The sequence below is a fragment of the Neoarius graeffei genome, chromosome 23 (genome assembly GCF_027579695.1).
Source record: "Neoarius graeffei isolate fNeoGra1 chromosome 23, fNeoGra1.pri, whole genome shotgun sequence".
NCBI classification, from domain to species: domain Eukaryota; kingdom Metazoa; phylum Chordata; class Actinopteri; order Siluriformes; family Ariidae; genus Neoarius; species Neoarius graeffei.
This window is the reverse complement of record NC_083591.1, coordinates 41,480,279-41,504,474: the sequence shown is the minus strand read 5'-3', so window position 1 is coordinate 41,504,474 and position 24,196 is coordinate 41,480,279. Positions and strand designations below refer to the sequence as shown.

Sequence of the window (24,196 nt, the reverse complement as noted above, 5' to 3'; positions counted from 1 at the left end):
GCGGGCGGCACGGTGGTGTAGTGGTTAGCGCTGTCGCCTCACAGCAAGAAGGTCCTGGGTTCGAGCCCCGGGGCCGGCGAGGGCCTTTCTGTGTGGAGTTTGCATGTTCTCCCCGTGTCCACGTGGGTTTCCTCCGGGTGCTCCGGTTTCCCCCACAGTCCAAAGACATGCAGGTTAGGTTAAATGGTGACTCTAAATTGACCGTGAGTGTGAATGGTTGTCTGTGTCTATGTGTCAGCCCTGTGATGACCTGGCGACTTGTCCAGGGTGTACCCCGCCTTTCGCCCGTAGTCAGCTGGGATAGGCTCCAGCTTGCCTGCGACCCTGTAGAAGGATAAAGTGGCTAGAAATAATGAGATGAGATGATATTGTGATGGCACTACTCATACTGCCTCAGTGTAAAGCAACTGGCAACAAACTCAAAACAACAAGCAAAGAAAATGTCGGCAGATACAAGCAAAAATGATATAAATACCTTTTGCTTGAACAAAACAAATGTTCAGAAACAGGAAGAAAACTCTCTTAGCGTGAGAGATGTGATGGAGTACCATGTTGCTAACTTGCTCATGTCTCAGCTTGGGTTTTCCACAACAATAGACTTGCCAACTTGTGAATTGTACATCATATCCGGTCTCGCATGTTTTACATGTCTCGCAGAGGTTTGTGCTCCGTAGCATTCCGGGAAATAGCGTCAGATGATTTCCATTACTTTTCCATTATCAAAGACTGAGTTGGAATCCCGTATTATTTTTACCTCATACACTAACCAGTTTTGTATATGAAAGGGGCTTTAGATGATATTTTGGGGTGGCATGATGGTGTAGTGGTTAGCACTGTTGCCTCATAGCAAGAAGGTTCTGGGTTTGAACCCTATAGCCAACAGGAGCCTTTCTGTGTGGAGTTTGCATTTTCTCCCCATGCCCACGTGGGTTTCCTCTGGGTGCTCTGGTTTCCCCCACAGTCCAAAGACATGCAGGTTAGGTAAAATACCCAGCCACTGGGGTTTGCACAAGCTCATACATGTCAACCTATACGGAATGTCCGTATTTTATAAGGATTTGATTCAATAAACGTAGTATACGGGCGTACAAATAAAGTTATATGGATTCTTTAAAAAAACTTCAATATTTATTTAGAGCTATAATCAATTCCCATGATAAAAGAGCACATAACATTTACAAATGTACTGTACACCACAGAAAGCACAAACAGCCAGTAAAGAGTCTTATGAAATCGCGCATTATCTTGTGGTAGCGAGACTTCGCTCCACTTTTGATCATGCGCACACCGCATTGCGAGAATCCCGCCAACCCGGAAGTAACATTTTGTTTGAAACGCGTATTTCCACCTGAGCGACTTTCTGAATGGGCACTCCGGCAAGATCAACACAGACGCTTGCTGTGACATGCAGCCTCGTGAGGTATTGGTGCGGACTGCTAAAAAAGCTGTCATGGAGTACAATTCAGAACATTAGAGTGACACTTTGTGTTTTTGTCAAACATTGGAGCTTTGTATTCATTCTGAAGGTTTATTGTTATTAATATTGAATAAAAAGTAACTTGGATATATCATTGTTAATTATCATTCAAATTTTAGGTAAATTATTTTAATTTGCATCTTATACGGATTTTATAAGGGAAATACGGATTTTGGAGGTTGGTTATACAGGTTTGGTTGACCAAAGGTTGACATGTATGCAAGCTCGTGCATACTTAGTGCCCGTCCCAAGCTGGGGAGGGTTGCGTCAGGAAGGCCATCCAGCGTAAAAATCTATGCCAAAGCAAAGGGGTTGAAAATCATTTGGGGCTTTGCCCTGTATTCTTCCCGTGTCACAAACTACGTGACAATTAAATTCAAAATTGATGCTTTTTTTTTCCTGACACTGATGCCTGAAAACTATTCAGTAAAAGTTCTATTTCTCAGTATATGGCTACCTGTCGACAAGTGCTTTATTGCTTTATATACATAAAGGAAGTGAGTGCTCACGATATGGGCTGTAAAAGCTGGCATGTATGGATCTTTATCATCTGAGTGCACTCTAGACCTCTTATCCCCCTGGGTGTATGCTACATCACTCCACACATTACCTCTCACAGCCACTCAGAGCTGTGTGTGGAAACACTGATAGTGAGATGTCGGTCCTACTACTCAACCTGTATTACAGGCTTTGATGAAAAGATACATACAAGTGTTGCTGATGGGTCAGAATGGACAGATTGCCAACCCCCCTGCTCTCTCTCACTGATCACCTTGTTGAGAAAACAACTCACTTTGTACATAAAAGCTGCTTATTGAGTTAGCCTAAAAAAACTGCATACGAGTGAAAGTGATGGTGGGCTACGGACAACATGCTCCATCTGTAATCTGATCTGTGGAAGAAGAAATTGGAAATGAGAAGACAGGAAGGACGGACGGTGGTGGTGGGGGGTTGTGCATGTTGACGCACAGACGATTTGCAGCTGGCGATTAAGCCAGGGCACAGCAAAGCGTTCACAACACGGTCTATTTAGTTGTACTTTCCATGAAGGTAAAAAAAGGTAAAAAAAGGCTCAGCTTGTAGGTACAGGTTCCAAAATAACTGCTTCAACATTTTTAAAAGCATAAAATAGGCTTGAACAAGCGCAATTACTTCTCTCTCTCAATTACTGGCATAAACGTAAGCTCACCGGCCACTTTATTAGGAACACCCATCCACCCGCTGTTTTATGCAGTTCTCTAATCAGCCGATCCCTTGACAGCAGCACGATGCATAGAATCATGTAGATACAAATCAAGAGCTTCAGTTCATGTTCACTTCAAACATCAGAATGGGAAAAGTTGTGATCTCAAAGTGTGACTTTCATTTCACAGTAGCATGGGTGTTGGTTTGAGCCAGATGGACTGGTTTGAGTATTTCAGAACCTGCTGATCTCCTGGGGTTTTCACACACAACAGTCTCTAGAGTTTACACAGAATGGTGCAAAAAACAAAAAAACACCGAGTGAGTGGGTGACAGCTCTGTGGGTGGAAATGTCTTGTTGATAAGAGAGAGAGGTCAGAGGAAACTGGCCAGATTGGTTCGAGCTGCCAGGAAGGATATAGCAACTCTTTACAACCGTGGTGAGCAGAAAAGCATCTCAGCATGCAACAGCAGAAGACCACATTGGGTTCCACGCCTGCAGCCAAGAACAGGAATCTTAGGCTATGTTCACACTGCAGGCTGAAGTGACTCAAATCCGATCTTTTCGCCCATATGTGACCTGTATCCGATCTTTTATTGACAATATGAACGACACAGATCCGATTTTTTCAAATCCGACCCAGGCCGTTTGGATATGTGGTCCTAATTCCGATTCCTATCCGCTCTTTTCATATGCGACTTCAGTCTGAACCGCCAGGTCGCATTCATCCGACTTACACGTCATCAACAAGCCACAAACGTCACTATTCTGCGCTGAAGTAGGCGGCGGGTCTCTCAAAAAAAGTTACAACAACATGGCGCATAATCACGGGCGCAGATAGAGGGGGGGATTCGTCCCACCCAGATTTAAATTCACCTCGTTCGGTCCCCCCCCACTTATAGGGAGGAAAAAACGTCTATGCTGTCTTTCTTTGCATAAGGCAAACCTCACGGAAAAATCAAAAGACTAATTACCATTCGGTTTATTGAGGTGCACAGCAGTGTATACATAGTTGCAACAACTCACATAAAACAAAGACTGATATTCGGCTGGTTGAGCAGCGCAGACTGCACAGGTTGCGAGCTCGAGCTTGGTTGCTATGGTAACCCACAACAAGTTTGACAGGCATATCGGGGTTGGGGTTGGTTTGCTGGCAGCTTTGTCCCCCCCAGTTCAAAAAACGTATCTGCGCCCCTGCGCATGACATCAATGCGAGGGACGCTTCGGGCTGTGAAGGTTCTGAATCTTCTCAGTGGAAGGACGCAGAGGTTAGGGAGCTGATTTCCATTTGGGGGGATACAGCTATTCAAGCTAGATTGGATGGGTCATACCGCAACCGGGCGGTTTTACTTCCGTAAACACTGGCCATGCTCACTGCGTGTGACGTCGTCGTATCCTGCAATGCGCATGCGGAACACTTTTAGGTCGCTTTTCGTTCATACTGAGGATCACATACAAGTCGCATATATTTGTTAATGTGAACGACCTCACAAAAAAATCGGATTTCACAAAAAAATCGGAATTGAGCATTAAGCCTTGCAGTGTGAACGTAGCGTTAGACTCAAGAACAAGTTCCTATTAAAGTGGCAGGTGAGTGTATGTAGCTTAATATTGCAACTGTAAATGTAAGCACCTGCAATGTATAAAGTCTGGGACGGGGTTGTGTATGCTAAAGGAGGCAGCATCCAGATCTCGGCAGATCTCTACATTTTCTCCGGCCATCAGACGGACTGCTGCCTGATTCTCCTCCTCAAATACCTGCCGCTGCAATGACGCGCTCAGCAGCAACATAAAGTCATCTATAACAGAGGATGAAAAAGAAAGAGAAAGGAAGAGAAATAAACTGTAAAACAGTAAAACTGCACTTCTATCAAAGAAAGAGTTCATCCTTTTAGTTTACTGATAATCAGCACAACTAGTTATCATAGCTTTGAAAATTTGCCAAACATTTCAAGTTGCTGACTGCAAAGTCATCTGAAATTTTCAAAAAAACTTTACTGTGCATGCCATTTTCCTATGTCTCGCAAGAACAATGTCATGCGGATGAGATGTGACCATATCGATGTGCTGAGGGTTACTTTTCTCCATTTTGGGACCATTTTTTTACCTCTTAAGCTCAACAGTATGTTCTACACACACACACACACACACACACACACACAAATGTTTTGTTATCATCCAGTCTTCCTGTTTAACTGCAGCTCGCCATTTTTCTCGTTCTTCTGGGTTCGCCAGGAAGTAGTGAAAAGTTAAACCAGACTCATCTCCACGTCTGTTATTACATCCAAATGCACTACAGGACTCTGGCATTGTTCTTTTAGATGTAAGTTCTACAAGTTTATCTGTAGATGTTTACTTGTGTACACTTGTGCCAGTCTTTGTCAAACGCAAAGCTTGGCCGGATAAACAAATCCGCAGTTACGATGACATCATGTTAAAGACCCCTATAACTCCATACTCACTATTGTGGAGTCAAGCCCATGCATTCTAAGGCTAAGATAGCTAAGCACTAGCTAGAATCTGTCCAGAAAAATGACCTTGCTCTATCTTGCAGTTGCAATCACTAGGCAGGCTTTCCTTTTCTTTTCTGCTGGCTTTTAGTTTGCGGGAGAGTGTTTACCCACGCTGACTTGAAATTTGCCAAACATTTCAAGTTGCTGACTGCAAAGTCATCTGAAATTTTCAAAAAAAAATTTTTATTGTGCATGGCATTTTCCTATGTCTCGCAAGAACAATGTCATGCGGATGAGATGTGACCATATCGATGTGCTGAGGGTCACTTTTCTCCATTTTGGGACCGTTTTTCTACCTCTTAAGCTCAACAGTATGTTCTACACACACATACACACACAAATGTTTTGTTATCATCCAGTCTTCCTGTTTAACTGCAGCTCGCCATTTTTCTCGTTCTTCTGGGTTCGCCAGGAAGTAGTGAAAAGTTAAACCAGACTCATCTCCACGTCTGTTATTACATCCAAATGCACTACAGGACTCTGGCATTGTTCTTTTAGATGTAAGTTCTACAAGTTTATCTGTAGATGTTTACTTGTGTACACTTGTGCCAGTCTTTGTCAAACGCAAAGCTTGGCCGGATAAACAAATCCGCAGTTACGATGACATCATGTTAAAGACCCCTATAACTCCATACTCACTATTGTGGAGTCAAGCCCATGCATTCTAAGGCTAAGATAGCTAAGCACTAGCTAGAATCTGTCCAGAAAAATGACCTTGCTCTATCTTGCAGTTGCAATCACTAGGCAGGCTTTCCTTTTCTTTTCTGCTGGCTTTTAGTTTGCGGGAGAGTGTTTACCCACGCTGACTTGAAATTTGCCAAACATTTCAAGTTGCTGACTGCAAAGTCATCTGAAATTTTCAAAAAAAATTTTTTATTGTGCATGGCATTTTCCTATGTCTCGCAAGAACAATGTCATGCGGATGAGATGTGACCATATCGATGTGCTGAGGGTCACTTTTCTCCATTTTGGGACCGTTTTTCTACCTCTTAAGCTCAACAGTATGTTCTACACACACATACACACACAAATGTTTTGTTATCATCCAGTCTTCCTGTTTAACTGCAGCTCGCCATTTTTCTCGTTCTTCTGGGTTCGCTAGGAAGTAGTGAAAAGTTAAACCAGACTCATCTCCACGTCTGTTATTACATCCAAATGCACTACAGGACTCTGGCATTGTTCTTTTAGATGTAAGTTCTACAAGTTTATCTGTAGATGTTTACTTGTGTACACTTGTGCCAGTCTTTGTCAAACGCAAAGCTTGGCCGGATAAACAAATCCGCAGTTACGATGACATCATGTTAAAGACCCCTATAACTCCATACTCACTACTGTGGAGTCGAGCCCATGCATTCTAAGGCTAAGATAGCTAAGCACTAGCTAGAATCTGTCCAGAAAAATGACCTTGCTCTATCTTGCAGTTGCAATCACTAGGCAGGCTTTCCTTTTCTTTTCTGCTGGCTTTTAGTTTGCGGGAGAGTGTTTACCCACGCTGACTTGAAATTTGCCAAACATTTCAAGTTGCTGACTGCAAAGTCATCTGAAATTTTCAAAAAAAATTTTTTATTGTGCATGGCATTTTCCTATGTCTCGCAAGAACAATGTCATGCGGATGAGATGTGACCATATCGATGTGCTGAGGGTCACTTTTCTCCATTTTGGGACCGTTTTTCTACCTCTTAAGCTCAACAGTATGTTCTACACACACATACACACACACACAAATGTTTTGTTATCATCCAGTCTTCCTGTTTAACTGCAGCTCGCCATTTTTCTCGTTTTTCTGGGTTCGCCAGGAAGTAGTGAAAAGTTAAACCAGGCTCATCTCCACATCTGTTATTACATCCAAATGCACTACAGGACTCTGGCATTGTTCTTTTAGATGTAAGTTCTACAAGTTTATCTGTAGATGTTTACTCGTGTACACTTGTGCCAGTCTTTGTCAAACGCAAAGCTTGACCGGATAAACAAATCCGCAGTTACGATGACATCATGTTAAAGACCCCTATAACTCCATACTCACTACTGTGGAGTCGAGCCCATGCATTCTAAGGCTAAGATAGCTAAACGCTAGCTAGAATCTGTCCAGAAAAATGACATATCATTTAACCTTGCTCTATCTTGCAGTTGCAATCACTAGGCAGGCTTTCCTTTTCTTTTCCGCTGGCTTTTAGTTTGCGGCAGAGTGTTTACCCATGCTGACTTGTTTTGGTTAAAAGTAGGTCAAACACGCCCCACGGTGGTCACGTGATATTGCTGCTCACTTGCATCAGCAATTTTCAGAATCATAAAATGCAGGATGCATTTTATCTTGGCAAAAGAGTGACACATAGGATACATGGTGTGTGCAGCAGCGCAACATCTCGAAACTCCAACAGCAATTGACATAGAACATTTTGCCCAGAATTCAACTTTGCAGTCAGAACCTTTAAATATACAGTAAGAGTATATAACCATAACTCACAGATGAGAGACTTGGAGTTTGGTTTTGTGTGGAAATCGGGCAGGTAGAGCCACTTAATGACAGTGGAATTTGTTGAAGAGTTGGGGAATCTCCAAGGATAGTCTGAAAAAAAAAAGGCAATTCAATTACATTCAATTCAATTTTATTTGTATGCAACTTTTAATAATAAATATTGTCCCAAGTGAAATGTCACAGTGGTAAGAAATTAAAAAAAAAAATCCCTGAGATGACATGAGGAATAAACCTTGAGAAGAACCAGACTCAAAAGGGAACAAATCCTCTTCTGGATGATACCCAATACTGGGATTATAAATCATTACATATTCAGGTATAGAAATTATAGGATGTTGACTATCAATATATTGTGAATAAGAGTCCTGGGATAAGCGCATGACAGTTGTTATGATTCCAGCAGCAGGTCATAGGTCCACAGTATGCAGGATTCAATTATGTATTGAAGAAAGCTGTGTTTTTGTTTTTTTTTGCAAGTTCAGATCTTTAGGATATTCATGTGGACCATTGACAGCAGCAGAAAGTAAAGTGCAGATGCTCCAAGCAGAATTTGAGCATCAGGAGGAACCAGGGAGATCCAAAGGATGGGAGGAGTGGAGAGCAGTGGAGGTGTGTCAGGATCTGGCAGCAGGAATACATGTTGACCTTGACAACCAAATGAATGTAGTTCGCTGAGCTAGACAAGTCTCTACTGAAGGTTCTGGATGTTGGTGGGAAATAAAGTGACGACAAAAAATGCTAACACACCCAAAAATAAATGGAATTTGGTCACAAGCATGGTCACAGCTACCTTTTGGGTCCTTCTAGTTTCTATACATGTCAGGCTTGTTGTACTCGAGTCCGATTCATGCTGTAATTTTAAGGACTTGTGACTTGACTTGGACTCGAGCACTGATGACTCGGACTTGGACTCGTGCACCAACTGCATTTGGACTCGTAAATTGGAGACGAGGACTCTGAGTTTTTTCTTTATTTTTTGTAACATGCCATAATAATTTGGCATAAGATATTTATATCTACATTCATCTCATCATCTCTAGCCGCTTTATCCTGTTCTACAGGGTCGCAGGCAAGCTGGAGCCTATCCCAGCTGACTACGGGCGAAAGGCGGGGTACACCCCGGACAAGTCGCCAGGTCATCACAGGGCTGACACATAGACACAGACAACCATTCACGCTCACATTCACACCTATGGTCAATTTAGAGTCACCAGTTAACCTAACCTGCATGTCTTTGGACTGTGGAGGAAACCAGAGCACCCGGAGGAAACCCACACGGACAACATGCAAACTCCACACAGAAAGGACCTCGCCGGCCACGGGGCTCGAACCCGGACCTTCTTGCTGTGAGGCGACAGCGCTAACCACTACACCACCATGCCACCCATCTACATTCATTTTTATACTAATTTCATGCAAGAGAATGCACATTCACCTGTTCATACGTAATGTTCAGGAACAAACTAACGTTAATGACGCTAAAATGCCAGGAGAGAAGCCCCTAGGATTGTCCGCTTTGCTTATACAGACTTCTCGTGCAGTGGGAAAAATAAATGCACTGCTGTGTGTTCCATATGTAGAAGAACTATCGAGGCGACGACGGGGACGACCTCGAACTTCAATCGTCATTTGGTAAGACTCCACCCAGAGAAGGAAGTGACATGCTATGTTCATTGCTCTGTTGATAGCGGGGCTTGCTGAGCGATGAACTAGCTAGTGTTAACCCTCTCTCATGCTATTTGCCCTGTTGATAGTGGGCGGGGCTTGCTGAGCGATAAACAAGCTTTTTATCTGTAGCCTATTAACTAAAACGGGGCAGTCGAGCAGTAACGTTAGTCCAACACAGTAGCAGAGACGCTTTCACATGAAGGCAGCAACAGCCACCATCAAATGGTGCGGTTGGAGTCTTGTTCTCGGATTTGACTCAGATCAATAGTGGACTTGACTCGGACTTGAACACTGGGGACTCGAGACTGGACTCGGACTCGAGGTTTAGTGACTCGATTACAGCACTTATACATGTTACATGTAAACTGACTACAATATCAAGTCAGTCAGTCAATCTAAGGTAGTTGTCTACAAACATCCAAACACAGATTGATTGCATGGACACACTCATGCTCACCTTTACATGCTGCTGGTGGGATGCCTATACAGACAAAATACTGAAAGGTGATCATGCAGGCCAGGAAGCAGCAATATTTAGGCCAGATTTCAGCAATTGCCTTTCTCCTACGCCGGTACATCACTGCTGCCAGAGCAAAGGCATGCAGCATAGAGTAGAAGTCCATGCGCTGGCCAATCACGTTCACCGCCAATAAGAAACATACCTGAGACAAGAAATGAGACACAGATTCCAGATTGAGCACATATATGTAGCTGTAAATTTAGGGCTCAAAGATACGACATCATTTTTACATCTGAAGGAACTGAACTGTTACAGTATAATAAATCCATATCATAACTCTGTTGAATCCACAACCATAATACACCAGAGTGTTTGTTTCCAAATAGTGCTCATTCTTTGCAAAATATGAATAAAGTTGCTGAAACTGTCCTGGTGAACTGTTGGTGACATACCTCTACCCCAAACTTGTAAAAGGAGTAGTTGATGAAGTATTTGGCACAGCTGATGATGCTGTTATCAAGATGTTGGCGAGTAATTTCATGGAAAATCGTTCGAAAAGGAGGAGGAGAGAGCTTGTTGCGTAGCCGGAAATACTCCTGATGCCTGTAGATAGTGACCTCGAATGCCAAGAGGGCCAACATCAGTAAGTTATTCTAGAGGAAAGATAACACCAGGAGCAACGTTACACAGTTAACATGCAGCCTCTGTGGAGAATAAGACAACACTAATCATCAGTCAAAATGATACACTTTCTCTCTCTCTCTCAGGAGGAACCTTTTTTACTGAGTGCATACATTCACAGAAAACAATTTCCTCACTCTGTGATTTCTGACTGTCTGTAAAATGATTTCAGTTTCCATATGCTTGATTTTTAGCTCAAGTTAGCTTCGCTGCTTGAGCAGCAAAACAACAAACCAGCCAACTAGCACTGTCACCTCACAGCAAGAAGGTTCTGGGTTTGAGCCCAGTGGCCGGCGAGGGCCTTTCTGTGTGGAGTTTGCATGTTCTCCCCATGTCTGTGTGGGTGTGCTCCAGTTTCCCTCACAGTCCAAAGACATGCAGCTCGGCTAACTTGCTACTCTAAATTGCCCATAGGTGTGAATGGTTGTTTCCCAAGCCTGGAAATGGGACGGTTGCGGCAGGAAGGGCATCTGGTGTAAAGCTATGCTCCAATTAATATGACATGTGGCTCAATAGGGTCCACATGGCCGCAACCCGACACACATAAGTGGGACAAGCTGGAAGGAGTGAGTGAGCCAACTCGCCAAATGACTGCCTGAATTTGAAGGTAATGAAAAATGTGTGTAAATGGATGCTGTTTCCTCTAAGCATTCCTTTAACTTAATGAATCAAGCTTTACAGTATCCAGTGAGCACACTGCAAAAAAAAAAAAATCTTAGGAAGTTTATTTGTCTATTTTCAAGTCAAAATATCTAGCCACCCTTATTATAAGACATAATTGCCCAACAAGCAAAACCTCATTTAGCTAGAAAGGCTAGTTTTTAGACAGTCCATCTTGAAAATCTTGTATAGACAAAATGTCTTGAAAAAGTCTTATTTGGAGCACCTTTGAAAATAAAACAAGTTTTTTTTAAAACAAGTAAGTACATTTTGGACATTTGTCAAATGCGGTTCATCTTGTTTCAAGAAAAAAAAAACAAAGTACCGTATGCTTGTTTTGGGAATAAATGAACTTTACTGAAATCTTTGAATCTCATGCCCCTAAACTGCATTGTCGTGGCTCAGGTGGATAAGGTGCCGTACCATAAATCTGGGGACGTGGGTTTGAGTCTGACCTGAGGTCATTTCCCAATCTCTCCCTGTCTCTACAGTGTCCTATCTGATAAAGGTGGAAAAGGCCCCCCCAAAAAATACTTGAATGGCTAAATGTAAGAAGTACGATCTTGTTATAAGAATTATTTTGAGTTAATCAGATCTTGCATAATAAGTTCCCCAATCTTATTTTGGAATTATTTCATCGAAAAACAGGTTAGATTTTTCATCTTACTTTAAGAAATCTTACCAAGTCAAATTTGACTCGTTCCATTGGCAGATTTTTTTCACCTGATTCAAGCAAATATGCTTTGTTTTAATCTTTTATTTCTTATTTTTGAAAGGCCATTTTTTGCAGTGCACTAACTGACAAAGAGAGGTTTATGGACGTCCATTATAGTCTGACCTAAAGTGTTCCGCATATGTTATTGTTTCATTTTCAAATCAGTATTCATCTGCACTGAAAAAAATTAAACACTGGCTCAAATTAAAAAAAAATTGAGGTAATCGATCACACCTAATATTGTAGTGTTATACAATATAAATAATTCATTTGATTTGACCTGAAATATTTAACTTCATGTAAACCAATTTCTGATGGTTGAACCAAAGCAATTATTTCAGATTTTCCTAAATTAAAATAAATACATTGGGTTTTTTTTCACCTTTATTGGATAGGACAGTGTAGAGACAGGAAATGAGCTGGAGAGAGAGATGGGGAGGGATTGGGAAATGACCTCAGGTTGGAATCAAACCCAGGTCCCTGGATTTATAGTATGGTGCCTTAGTCGACTGAGCAATGGTGCCCCAAATGCACTGGTTTTATTACTTAATGTAAATAATCTTTGTTAAACCTGAATATTTTAAATTCATTTAAACAACTTTTGAATATGGGAGCAAACTATTCTTTTTATTCACTGGAATGAAAACAAATACATTAAATGAACAACAGCTTTGTTTCACTTTTTTCAGTGTGCCTTGAGCTGCCCTGTTTGGTCTCAGTTAAGTCTACGTTTATGACGACAGTCATATTTCGTACATCCTGACACAATTTGTCTCCTCACCCTTAGATTTGGCAAAAGTGAGGGGAACTTCACCAATCCAACCCAGTTTGCAGGGTCTACTGGCTTTGCATAGAGCAAAGACTGATTCATGTAGGCCTCCTCCTCCTTTGTGTAATTAGGCTAAAGGAAAATATGAAAGATACAGCCATCAGATAGTGAATATGGAAAGTCCAGACAAAGTGTTATTAGACACTGAAATGAACTATACACATGCATAGGTTCATATAACCAGCTAAACACAATCACACACCATTTTGCAAATACTTGAGTATGTCGTTGGGTCTATCGTCTCCAGCTGGTACAACATTTTACAAATAATGATAACACAAGTCCATACAGTGCAGATGCTGGAGGCCATATGCCGGAACTGACTGTAGGGTAAAGCGAAGGCCCATGATGCCAGGAACACATAGTTCAACAGAGACACCTGCAAACATCAGGTCATATTAATCAGACCAACCCTTCATGTTAAAATGGTCTTACTCTATTAGAGATATGCAGCGTATACACATCTGCACCACGTCGATCTCATTTTAAAGGAGTTACAGTACATTTCGACCAAAAGGGAACAAAGGCTAGAAAGACTTTAAAGGTATTAAATACAGAACACGTGAATGGCTTATTTGAATTGTTCAACAAATCGCTGTTACCTCGGTAACAGACACCAGGATGATGTAGGAAGAGACTATTTTGATGACATGGATCTCCAGCAGCCACCAGATAAAGAGCTGCAGTTTATGGAAGTACTCCAGAAACTTCAGGAACAGCACAGTTAGACGGTCCACCACCAGGTGCCACTTATTCTTCAGCTCTACAAAGAGAGAGAGTTTAGGTTTAGTACAAACTGAGAACTAGCTTCAGTCTTAGACCCCGTTTACACGTAGCCGGGTATCTATAAAAACGGATATTTATTTATGCGGTTGCACCCATCATTTACACGTAAACGGAGGTTTCAGTCACTGAAAACGGCTGCTTTCGAAAACTCCGGGCAAAGTGGAGATTTGTGAAAACTCCGTTTTCATGCCTGCGTGTAAATAGTGGAAAACGGAGTTTTCTCCGTGTTATGGGGAAAACGGAGTTTTAGCATTGTGATCTGACGGTCCCTCCTCCTTGACTTTCAGATCTCTGGTTGGCTTTCTATTTGTTTGACATGTTTTTGACAGCCTTCCCTGGCCTTTTTTGAGCATTGTGTAAACGGAATTATTTTCTAGTACGGGGAGGAGAAGATACCCGTTTTCATAAATACCCGGCTACGTGTACACGAAGTATTAAAGAAACATGAAAAATCCTTCTGAACAGTTAATTGGGGCTCTGCACAATATGCACAGTGATACGCACATAGGGCCATGTTAAGAGCTGGTGATGTTCAAAAGCTACGTCAGTATTCATGTGGAGAAAGTTCCTCGTATTCAGTGTCCAGTTATGAACACTTTTAAATGCAAGCATTTGAAGGGGACTATCCTATTAATTAATGAATAATATCATATTTATATAATTAAGTTTGGCCACAAATGCCATTCCATTGTATTCTTGACCATATCTACAGCTCAAAACTTTGCATTTCAGAATGATATTGTTTACATGAAACTATTAGATGGTGGCCCTGGAATTAAAGGAGAACTGAAGTCATTTTTAAACTTGCTTTATTTCTTAATTAACGTGTTATTCAATTACGTTTTCGGTTTTAGTAACCTTATATCGCGACTCGTATTGGCAATTAATTGCAATTAAATATTATACTTATCGGCCTATTCGGTTTTTAGCCGTGTTGAATTTAGTTCGTTTGGTCCACGGCAGGCGTCGCTTATCCGTGCGATCTTCACGAGACTTGTGCGAGACTTCGAAACGTGAAGTGTCAGCCAGGTGTCAGTGCCGCCATTTTGAAAACTGTTTTCCAAACGAAATATTGCACAAAAACGAGTTTAAATGACGATTACTGCCTACTTTTTTCAAACTTTCCTGATCGCTATCAAAACAAACACAACTTCCGGCTTGATTACATCAGCATTCGAAAGAGGGCGCGCGCGTCTTTTGACAATGTTGGCAGATGTTGGTCACTTTGATTTCCGCTGTACATTTTACTTCCGTCCTACGATGTCTCGCACAGGTCCCAACGCATCTCGTTTACGGTCATTGCTTTGACATATGGACTGATATATTACATAACATATTTTAAACACTCATAACCTGCTATAGCAGTGACAAAATAGCTATCAAAAATGCATTCCTATATTTAATAAAATGAGATAAATAGAATTTTGATAATAAAAAATTTGCTTTCAGTTCTCCTTTAATACTGATCCTGGATTGAGTCAAAAAAATGGGCTTCATTTCAAGGTCAGAATCGCATGTAACTGCGACACACCTCTGTATTAGGCACCCCACTCATACAAATCTCACAGACCCCACCCACACAAACCTCGCATGCCCCACCCGCACAAACCTCATGCACCCTGCTCACACAAACCTGATGTGACAGTCTGAATAGCAAGTATTTTATTAACCACCTTCCTGGTCAGCATTGTACACACTATTCTCATTCATCCTCAGTTATGATCCATGTTATAAACTGCATAATAAACATTCATGGATTACAACCCCGATTCCAAAAAAGTTGGGACAAAGTACAAATTGTAAATAAAAATGGAATGCAATAATTTACAAATCTCAAAAACTGATATTGTATTCACAGTAGAACATAGACAACATATCAAATGTCGAAAGTGAGACATTTTGAAATTTCATGCCAAATATTGGCTCATTTGAAATTTCATGACAGCAACACATCTCAAAAAAGTTGGGACAAGGGCAATAAGAGGCTGGAAAAGTTAAAGGTACAAAAAAGGAACAGCTGGAGGACCAAATTGCAACTCATTAGGTCAATTGGCAATAGGTCATTAACATGACTGGGTATAAAAAGAGCATCTTGGAGTGGCAGCGGCTCTCAGAAGTAAAGATGGGAAGAGGATCACCAATCCCCCTAATTCTGCGCCGACAAATAGTGGAGCAATATCAGAAAGGAGTTCGACAGTGTAAAATTGCAAAGAGTTTGAACATATCATCATCTATAGTGCATAATATCATCAAAAGATTCAGAGAATCTGGAAGAATCTCTGTGCGTAAGGGTCAAGGCCGGAAAACCATACTGGGTGCCCGTGATCTTCGGGCCATTAGACGGCACTGCATCACATACAGGCATGCTTCTGTATTGGAAATCACAAAATGGGCTCAGGAATATTACCAGAGAACATTATCTGTGAACACAATTCACCGTGCCATCCGCCGTTGCCAGCTAAACTCTATAGTTCAAAGAAGAAGCCGTATCTAAACCTGATCCAGAAGCGCAGACGTCTTCTCTGGGCCAAGGCTCATTTAAAATGGACTGTGGCAAAGTGGAAAACTGTTCTGTGGTCAGACGAATCAAAATTTGAAGTTCTTTATGGAAATCAGGGACGCCGTGTCATTCGGACTAAAGAGGAGAAGGACGACCCAAGTTGTTATCAGCGCTCAGTTCAGAAGCCTGCATCTCTGATGGTATGGGGTTCCATTAGTGCGTGTGGCATGGGCAGCTTACACATCTGGAAAGACACCATCAATGCTGAAAGGTATATCCAGGTTCTAGAGCAACATATGCTCCCATCCAGACGACGTCTCTTTCAGGGAAACCTTGCATTTTCCAACATGACAATGCCAAACCACATACTGCATCAATTACAGCATCATGGCTGCGTAGAAGAAGGGTCCGGGTACCGAACTGGCCAGCCTGCAGTCCAGATCTTTCACCCATAGAAAACATTTGGCGCATCATAAAACGGAAGATATCACAAAAAAGACCTAAGACAGTTGAGCAACTAGAATCCTACATTAGACAAGAATGGGTTAACATTCCTATCCCTAAACTTGAGCAACTTGTCTCCTCAGTCCCCAGACGTTTACAGACTGTTGTAAAGAGAAAAGGGGATGTCTCACAGTGGTAAACATGGCCTTGTCCCAACTTTTTTGAGATGTGTTGTTGTCATGAAATTTAAAATCACCTAATTTTTCTCTTTAAATGATACATTTTCTCAGTTTAAACATTTGATATGTCATCTATGTTCTATTCTGAATAAAATATGGAATTTTGAAACTTCCACATCATTGCATTCCGTTTTTATTTACAATTTCTACTTTGTCCCAACTTTTTTGGAATCGGGGTTGTAAAAAGAAGTATAGCATTGTACCTGAAGTCTCTTCTGATGGCATTTCTGGATCTGTCGCTGCACTGCAGTGTTGACTCTCATCACGGATGGAATCCTCTTCCTTTTTCTTGTCCTCCTCTATGTTCTCCACCACCAACATCTCCTTCTCCTTGTCCACCAAAGGTTCAGGAGAGGAGCTTATCATTGTGAGATCTGCCAAGCTGTCATCTGGATGGGCAAGTCTGTTCATCAAGAGTTTTTGTTAGAGAAACAGGGACAGATGGTGCACTTGCCTGTTTATAAGAGCACTAACCTATGATGTTCATTTGGAATTCTCTAAAAGGCTGATATTTTTTACGCTAAAATGCTTAAGAGATTAGTATCTAATAATGATTCTCTCCTGTCCAGCAAGCAGATGATCATGTGGGTTAGTGCCTTTATAAACAGTAAAGAGCTATACTGGGGTTGTATTGTACAGGCAGGGTTCAGATCATGGATGCTGTGAGCTCAGAGTCTTCGCAGAGCAGCAGGGATGTGGTTATGTACGTGAAAGCATAAACAAAATGTTCATTTCCTTGGTTAAGGTCAATAGTCAGTCAATAATGAATAGAAAGGGAAACAGATTTCATGTTCGATCACCAGTCAGAATTAAGGGTAGGATCCATGGCATTAATGAAAAGCTTGAGGAGCAAAAAATGGGCAGCACTATCATAAAAGATGTCTTCGTTTCAGGTGATTGAGGGTTAAAGGGGTTGAAAACTTGCATGGTATGGCTGCACGGCAGTGGAAAGCTTTATTTCTGTCCTGCCACGAGCTCACTTACTTGCTCTGAGGAGACGGGATTTTTTGCTTGATGCTGTTAAAAAAGGAATTGTTTATAAAATTGAAACACAAAATCAAACCACTGAAATCCTAGGTTTCAAATATCAAACTGTAAAATTACAACAATGCTTTAGAACAAGGAAACGTCATCAAATAGTAACATGTGACGAGGAAAAGGGGTGAGGAGACTGAAAATGGGAGGTGCTTTAAGTAAGGGGCGTGCACATTATTGACATGCTGAGGAGAGAACTTTCTGGAGGATTTTGAATGCAGTCAGTGGATGGATGGGAGAAGGTTATACAAAGAGATGTTACTTTAGGGTCCAAACATGTCATTAGGGTTACCAGTGGTGCAAGTGGTGTGCCAAGGATACGTCATTCGCAATCAAATTATATACCTCTATTACCATGATCCAAAACTTTAACTAGGTCATACAACACATTCATTACTACCATTCTATCATATATCATATGCTATCATTCAAATCATTTGAGTTGATATTTTCTTTTGGAACAGTTTCACGAATTGAGGAGTGAACGTAGGAGAGAAAGAGGTGAGGGGAAAGATAGAGGGAAGGAGATTTGAACATTCAGAGTGGAGGGTCCATGGGTGCTATGGAGCACGAGCAGTCACCCACCTATCCATAATCAGACAGATACGGGCACGGACTTTGGCACGGCTGTAGGGCCAGTGCCATTATGGATGGCAAAAGAGAGACGAGAGCAGACAAATGGTTAAAACAGGGACAGGAAGTACATGTGTAAATCTCACTGCTTGATTATGAAGTGCTTCCTGGGTAAATATTAAAACTCTGAAATGCCACAATAAAGACATGATCCTAAAAGAGAATGAAGTTGAACAAGAATAAAAATCATGATGATGAGAATTCAAGAGGACCATTTTGTTGGGGGTAAACAGAAAAAAAAATGCTTTTTAAATACCTGCAGACACTATTTCAAATACTACTACTACTACTACTACTACTGGTAATAATAATAATAATAATAATAATAATAACAACAACAACAACAACAACAACAGCGTATGTTGGCACTTTACCTGTAGATGGCGTTGTCCTGTTTGGAAGCCACAGCTTTGAGGTCAGTGAGCTCAAGAAAGTGCTCATGGAAGTAGTGCAGGTGAAGGATGCAGACTAGTAGGAAGGAAGTAGGGATGAAGATGCGTGTGAACAGAATACCTACAGAAAACCTCTCCAGACCCAGATCCTTCAGCCTGCATGAAAGAGAGAGAGAGAGAGAGACTTTTTATTAAATTATGACTGCACACAACATCCATATATCCATTGTCTATACTGCTAGGGGACGATGGAGACAATCCCAGCTGGCTTAATGCGAGAGGCGGGGTACACCCTGGACAGATCGTCAATCTATCATGGGGCTAACACAGAGAGACAGACAGACTTTCACACTCACATTTACACATATGGGCAATTTAGAGTAGCCAGTTGACCTAATCCACATGTTTTTAGGTTTTTAGGGTGATATTAACCCTAGAGGTGATACAATAATATTAACCCTAGAGGTGCTAGAGTAATATTAATTCTAGAGCTGCTATAGTAATATTAACCCTAGAGCTGCTACAATGATATTAACCCTAGAGGTGCTACAGGAAAATTAAGCCTAGAGGTACGACAGTAAAATTAACCCTAGAGGTGCTACAGTAAAATTAAGCCTAGAGCTGCTACAGTGATATTAACCCTAGAGGTGATACAGTAATATTAAGCCTAGAGGTGATACGGTAATATTACCCCTAGAGGTGCTCCAGTAATATTAACCCTAGAGGTCCTACAGTAAAATTAAGCCTAGAGGTGATACGGTAATATTACCCCTAGAGGTGCTCCAGTAATATTAACCCTAGAGGTCCTACAGTAAAATTAAGCCTAGAGGTGATACAGTAATATTAAGCCTAGAGGTGATACGGTAATATTAAGCCTAGAGATGCTACAGTAAAATTAACCCTAGAGGTGCTACAGTGATATTAAGCCTAGAGGTGATACATGAATATTAAGCCTTGAGGTGCTACAGTGATATTAAGCCTAGAGGTGATACAGTAATATTAAGCCTAGCAGTGCTACAGTCCCGTTAAGCCTAGAGATGCTACAGTAAAATTAACCCTAGAGCTGCTACAGTGATATTAAGCCTAGAGGTGCTACAGTGATATTAAGCCTAGAGTAGATACATGAATATTAAGCCTTGAGGTGCTACAGTGATATTAAGCCTAGAGGTGATACAGTAATATTAAGCCTAGATGTGAAACAGTAATATTAACCCTAGAGGTGCTACAGCTATATTAAGCCTAGAGGTGATACAGTAATATTAAGTCTAGCGGTGCTACAGTCCCGTTAAGCCTAGAGATGCTACAGTAAAATTAACCCTAGAGGTGCTACAGTGATATTAAGCCTAGAGGTGCTACATGAATATTAAGCCTTGAGGTACTACAGTGTTAACTCTAGAGGTGATACAGTAATATTAACCCACGAGGTGAAACAGTAATATTAACCCTAGAAGTGTTACAGTGATATTAAGCCTAGAGGTGCTACAGTAATATTAACCCTAGAGGTGATACAGTAATATTAACCCACGAGGTGAAACAGTAATATTAACCCTAGAAGTGTTACAGTGATATTAAGCCTAGAGGTGCTACAGTAATATTAACCCTAGAGGTGCTACAGTAATATTAACCCTAGAGGTGCTACATTAAATATTAACCCTAGAGGTGCTACAGTGATATTAACCCTAGAGCTGCTACAATGATATTAACCCTAGAGGTGCTACAGTAAAATTAACCCTAGAGCTGCTACAGTGATATTAAGCCTAGAGGTGATACATGAATATTAAGCCTAGAGGTGCTACATTAATATTAAGCCTTGATGTGCTACAGTAATGTTAACTCTAGAGGTGATACAGTAATATTAACCCACGAGGTGAAACAGTAATATTAACCCTAGAGGTGTTACAGTGATATTAAGCTTAGAGGTGCTACATTAAATATTAATCCTAGAGGTGCTACATTAAATATTAACCCTAGAGGTGCTACAGTGATATTAACCCTAGAGCTGCTACAGTAATATTAACCCTAGAGGTGCTACATTAAATATTAACCCTAGAGGTGCTACAATGATATTAACCCTATAGGTGACACAGTAATATTAACCCTAGAGGTGCTCGAGCCATATGAATCCTAAAGGTGCTGTACTCACTTTTGCGCACTCATGCCTGTCATGTTGGACCAGACGTTGATGGAGTTGTCAAACTGGCATGTGTAGATGAAGGTGAGTACGAGCATGGTGTACACCACCACTGACATCCAGAAATATTTCAGAATCCTTCTCCACCACTCATAGTGCACCTGCACAAAGTAAGCAGCCACCATCATATCTCATCCCAGCTTCACTCAAATTTGGCCAGCGTTTTATTCTACACTCTCATAAAAATAGCACTAAACTAAAGTGTATGAGTGCAACCAACTCCAAGAATGATCCTGTACTCACCTACGGATTCATTATAGAGCAATTAACCACACAATAATTCGACATAATAAAGATCTACTTTGAATATCTACTTTGAGCATTCTCTGAGTATTTAAAACCTGATACCTGATAGAGGGCCACGCAGAAGAGGAACAGCATCATGTAGATGATCTTGTAAATGACGATCCGACCTTCAAAGCTCACAAAGAAGAACATGCCACTGCAGATGTAGATCCAGTACTTCACCAGCATGGCCATCACCAGCTTTCCCACCATCTGCATCAGGTCATTCTCACCACCATCCTCTTCCTCTGACTTCTCTACCTCTACAACACAAAATATTTCTCCTCCCTCATCAGGACTTAAGATTATATTGCCATATTACCTTCATGCTTTAGACAGCATTACATATTTTATTTTATTATACAGAATATAATAGAGTAAATCGGTCCATTAGAAAAGTATATATTAATCATTCGTCTTCACTGAACCCTTTCTTCTGGTCTTATTAGGGCTCCTAATAACCTGGGCTATGCAGAGAGGGAGATTTCCACTGTACCGTAATCTACAGTACCGTGCAAAAGTCTTAGGCACATGTAAAGAAATGCTGTAGACAAAAAATAGCTTAAAAATAATGAAATGAAATATTTCAAAATTTAAAAAAATACTATAAACAGCAGTAAGCCATTATAAATGAAACAAATTCAGTATTTGATGTGAGATGACCCTTTGCTTTAAAAAAAAAAAGTAGTCTCAGGTACAGTGAGTGCAGTTTTCAGAGATGGACAAAGTACCCAAGTTCATTACTTAAGTCAAAGTACAGATCCCACTGTTCAAACGTTACTCCGATACAAGTGAAAGTTGTACAGTCAAATTTTTACTTAAGTTAAAGTACTGAAGTACTTGCTTTTAAAAATACTTAAGTATTAAAAGTACATTTTCTGTCAACGCATTGTTGTATTATTGCCACAGCGCTCACAATACCTAATGCCGTTACCAAAGACAGAAATGTGAATTCAGAAAATGAACGCATGCCATGCCATCATGGTGGTTTAACGTTAAGCTAGCTAGTCAGTGAAACTCCACCTGACATGCTAGCAAACTCTTTTCAAACTCGAAATCATATCGGGTAGCTAATGCTACTAGAAAAGAAAGATTTCTACATTCTGTTTATTTGGCAAGATTATGCTCAAACATATTTCTAAAAGGACTTCAGATAAGTTTACGTTATTCATGTTAGCGTAACTCCATTTTTACATGCTAACAATGTCCAAGTTAACTAGCTATGTGTTGATGGGTAAATCCATAGAAAGTCATTTGACTAACCAGACTGCATAGCTATTGCAACGTTATCGCTAGCTCTAAAAGCACAGACAACTTTGTTGCAAGCTTTCTCCTTTATATACCTCAATATGCTCCCGCAGGTTGGACGGAGAGTTTTTGTAGGCTGTGATGTGGTTCATTTTAGGTAAACAAAGCAAACGTTTAAAACGAAATGAATCTTTAATCCTTTCAGAAAACTGAAACATGGGTTCATGGGCCATGAGTGTGTGCATTCCCCAGAAGAACCGCCTCCTTCCATTCTGCCATCAACTGATTGTGTTAAATAATGCTACTGAGAAATCACTGAACTTGATTTTATCCAGTCTATGGACATGACGTGACCCTAGTGATTACTGATCGGCTGTCTCAGTGTCACCTGTGAAAAAAACAATCATGCTTTAGAAAAGAAAAGACAAAAACATCCACTTTTAAAGCTGCTTCATAGTAATGAGTAATGAGGACCTTGATAGAAATGTAGTGGAGTGAAAAGTACGATATTTGCCTTTCAAATGCAGTGAAGTTCAAGTCAGAAGTTTCCAAAAAAAATAATACTCAAGTAAAGTATACATACTCAAAAAGTGTACAATACTCAAGTAAATGTACTTTTGTTACTGTCCACCTCTGGCAGTTTTATAAGCTGTAGGTTTTACTGAGCATCTTGCAGAACCAGCCACAGTTCTTCTGGACACTCTGATTTTGCACCAAAACCCAGCAGCTATGGGCGGCACGGTGGTGTAGTGGTTAGCGCTGTCGCCTCACAGCAAGAAGGTCCGGGTTCGAGCCCTGTGGCCGGTGAGGGCCTTTCTGTGTGGAGTCTGCATGTTCTCCCCGTGTCCGCGTGGGTTTCCTCCGGGTGCTCCGGTTTCCCCCACAGTCCAAAGACATGCAGGTTAGGTTAACTGGTGACTCTAAATTGACCGTAGGTGTGAATGTGAGTGTGAATGGTTGTCTGTGTCTATGTGTCAGACCTGTGATGACCTGGTGACTTGTCCAGGGTGTACCCCGCCTTTCACCCGTAGTCAGCTGGGATAGGCTCCAGCTTGCCTGTGACCCTGTAGAACAGGATAAAGCGGCTAGAAATAATGAGATGAGATAATGAGAAGAGATGAAGTTCTCTCTTATGTAATATGCTGCTCAGATACAAAAAAAAAATTCTGTGACATTTAATTTTGTGCTGGAAAAATGTTTGGAACTCTAAAATGTTTTTCTACTGACTCGATAATGTAGAAGTCCATCCATCACCACTTATCCTGTGCAGGGTCGCAGGAGCCTATCCCAGCTGACTATGGGTGAGAGGCGGGGTACACCCTGGACAAGTCGCCAGGTCATCACAGGGCTGACACATAGACACAGACAACCATTCACACTCACATTCACACCTACGGTCAATTTAGAGTCACCAGTTAACCTAACCTGCATGGCTTTGGACTGTGGGAGAAACCGGAGCGCCCGGAGGAAACCCATGCGGACACGGGGAGAACATGCAAACTCCGCACAGAAAGGCCCCTGTCGGCCACTGGGCTAACCACTACACCACCGTGCCGCCATAATGTAGAAGTCATAAAATATACATTTATAACAAAGTTTGTATGAAAAAAAATCAGGGTGCCTAAGACTTTTGCACAGGACTGTATATGTGAATAATAAAGGCTTCTTCTTCTATCAATAGATCCACAGAGATGGTACATTTTCAATATTTTAATAGTCCAATCAAACATTAGACTACATAGATCATCACCATACATCTTTTTTTGTAAGCATACTATTCA

The 24,196-nt window shown here is 41.2% G+C and overlaps 1 protein-coding gene across 3 annotated transcripts in view; it reads right to left on the bottom strand.

Moving 5' to 3' along the window:
• LOC132871732 (piezo-type mechanosensitive ion channel component 2) overlaps nt 1-24,196 on the bottom strand; it is a 217,232-nt gene that overhangs the window by 87,333 nt on the left and 105,703 nt on the right. For all 3 annotated transcript variants that reach the window (XM_060906188.1, XM_060906189.1, XM_060906190.1), the window contains exons 14-24: nt 21,231-21,430; nt 20,835-20,983; nt 18,674-18,847; nt 16,835-17,034; nt 13,265-13,425; nt 12,865-13,041; nt 12,615-12,734; nt 10,230-10,430; nt 9,775-9,979; nt 7,638-7,739; nt 4,294-4,459 (exon numbers count right to left, since the gene is read on the bottom strand). In XM_060906188.1, coding sequence (XP_060762171.1) covers nt 4,294-4,459; nt 7,638-7,739; nt 9,775-9,979; nt 10,230-10,430; nt 12,615-12,734; nt 12,865-13,041; nt 13,265-13,425; nt 16,835-17,034; nt 18,674-18,847; nt 20,835-20,983; nt 21,231-21,430 — 1,855 coding nt within the window. The remainder of the gene's footprint in view (nt 1-4,293; nt 4,460-7,637; nt 7,740-9,774; nt 9,980-10,229; nt 10,431-12,614; nt 12,735-12,864; nt 13,042-13,264; nt 13,426-16,834; nt 17,035-18,673; nt 18,848-20,834; nt 20,984-21,230; nt 21,431-24,196) is intronic.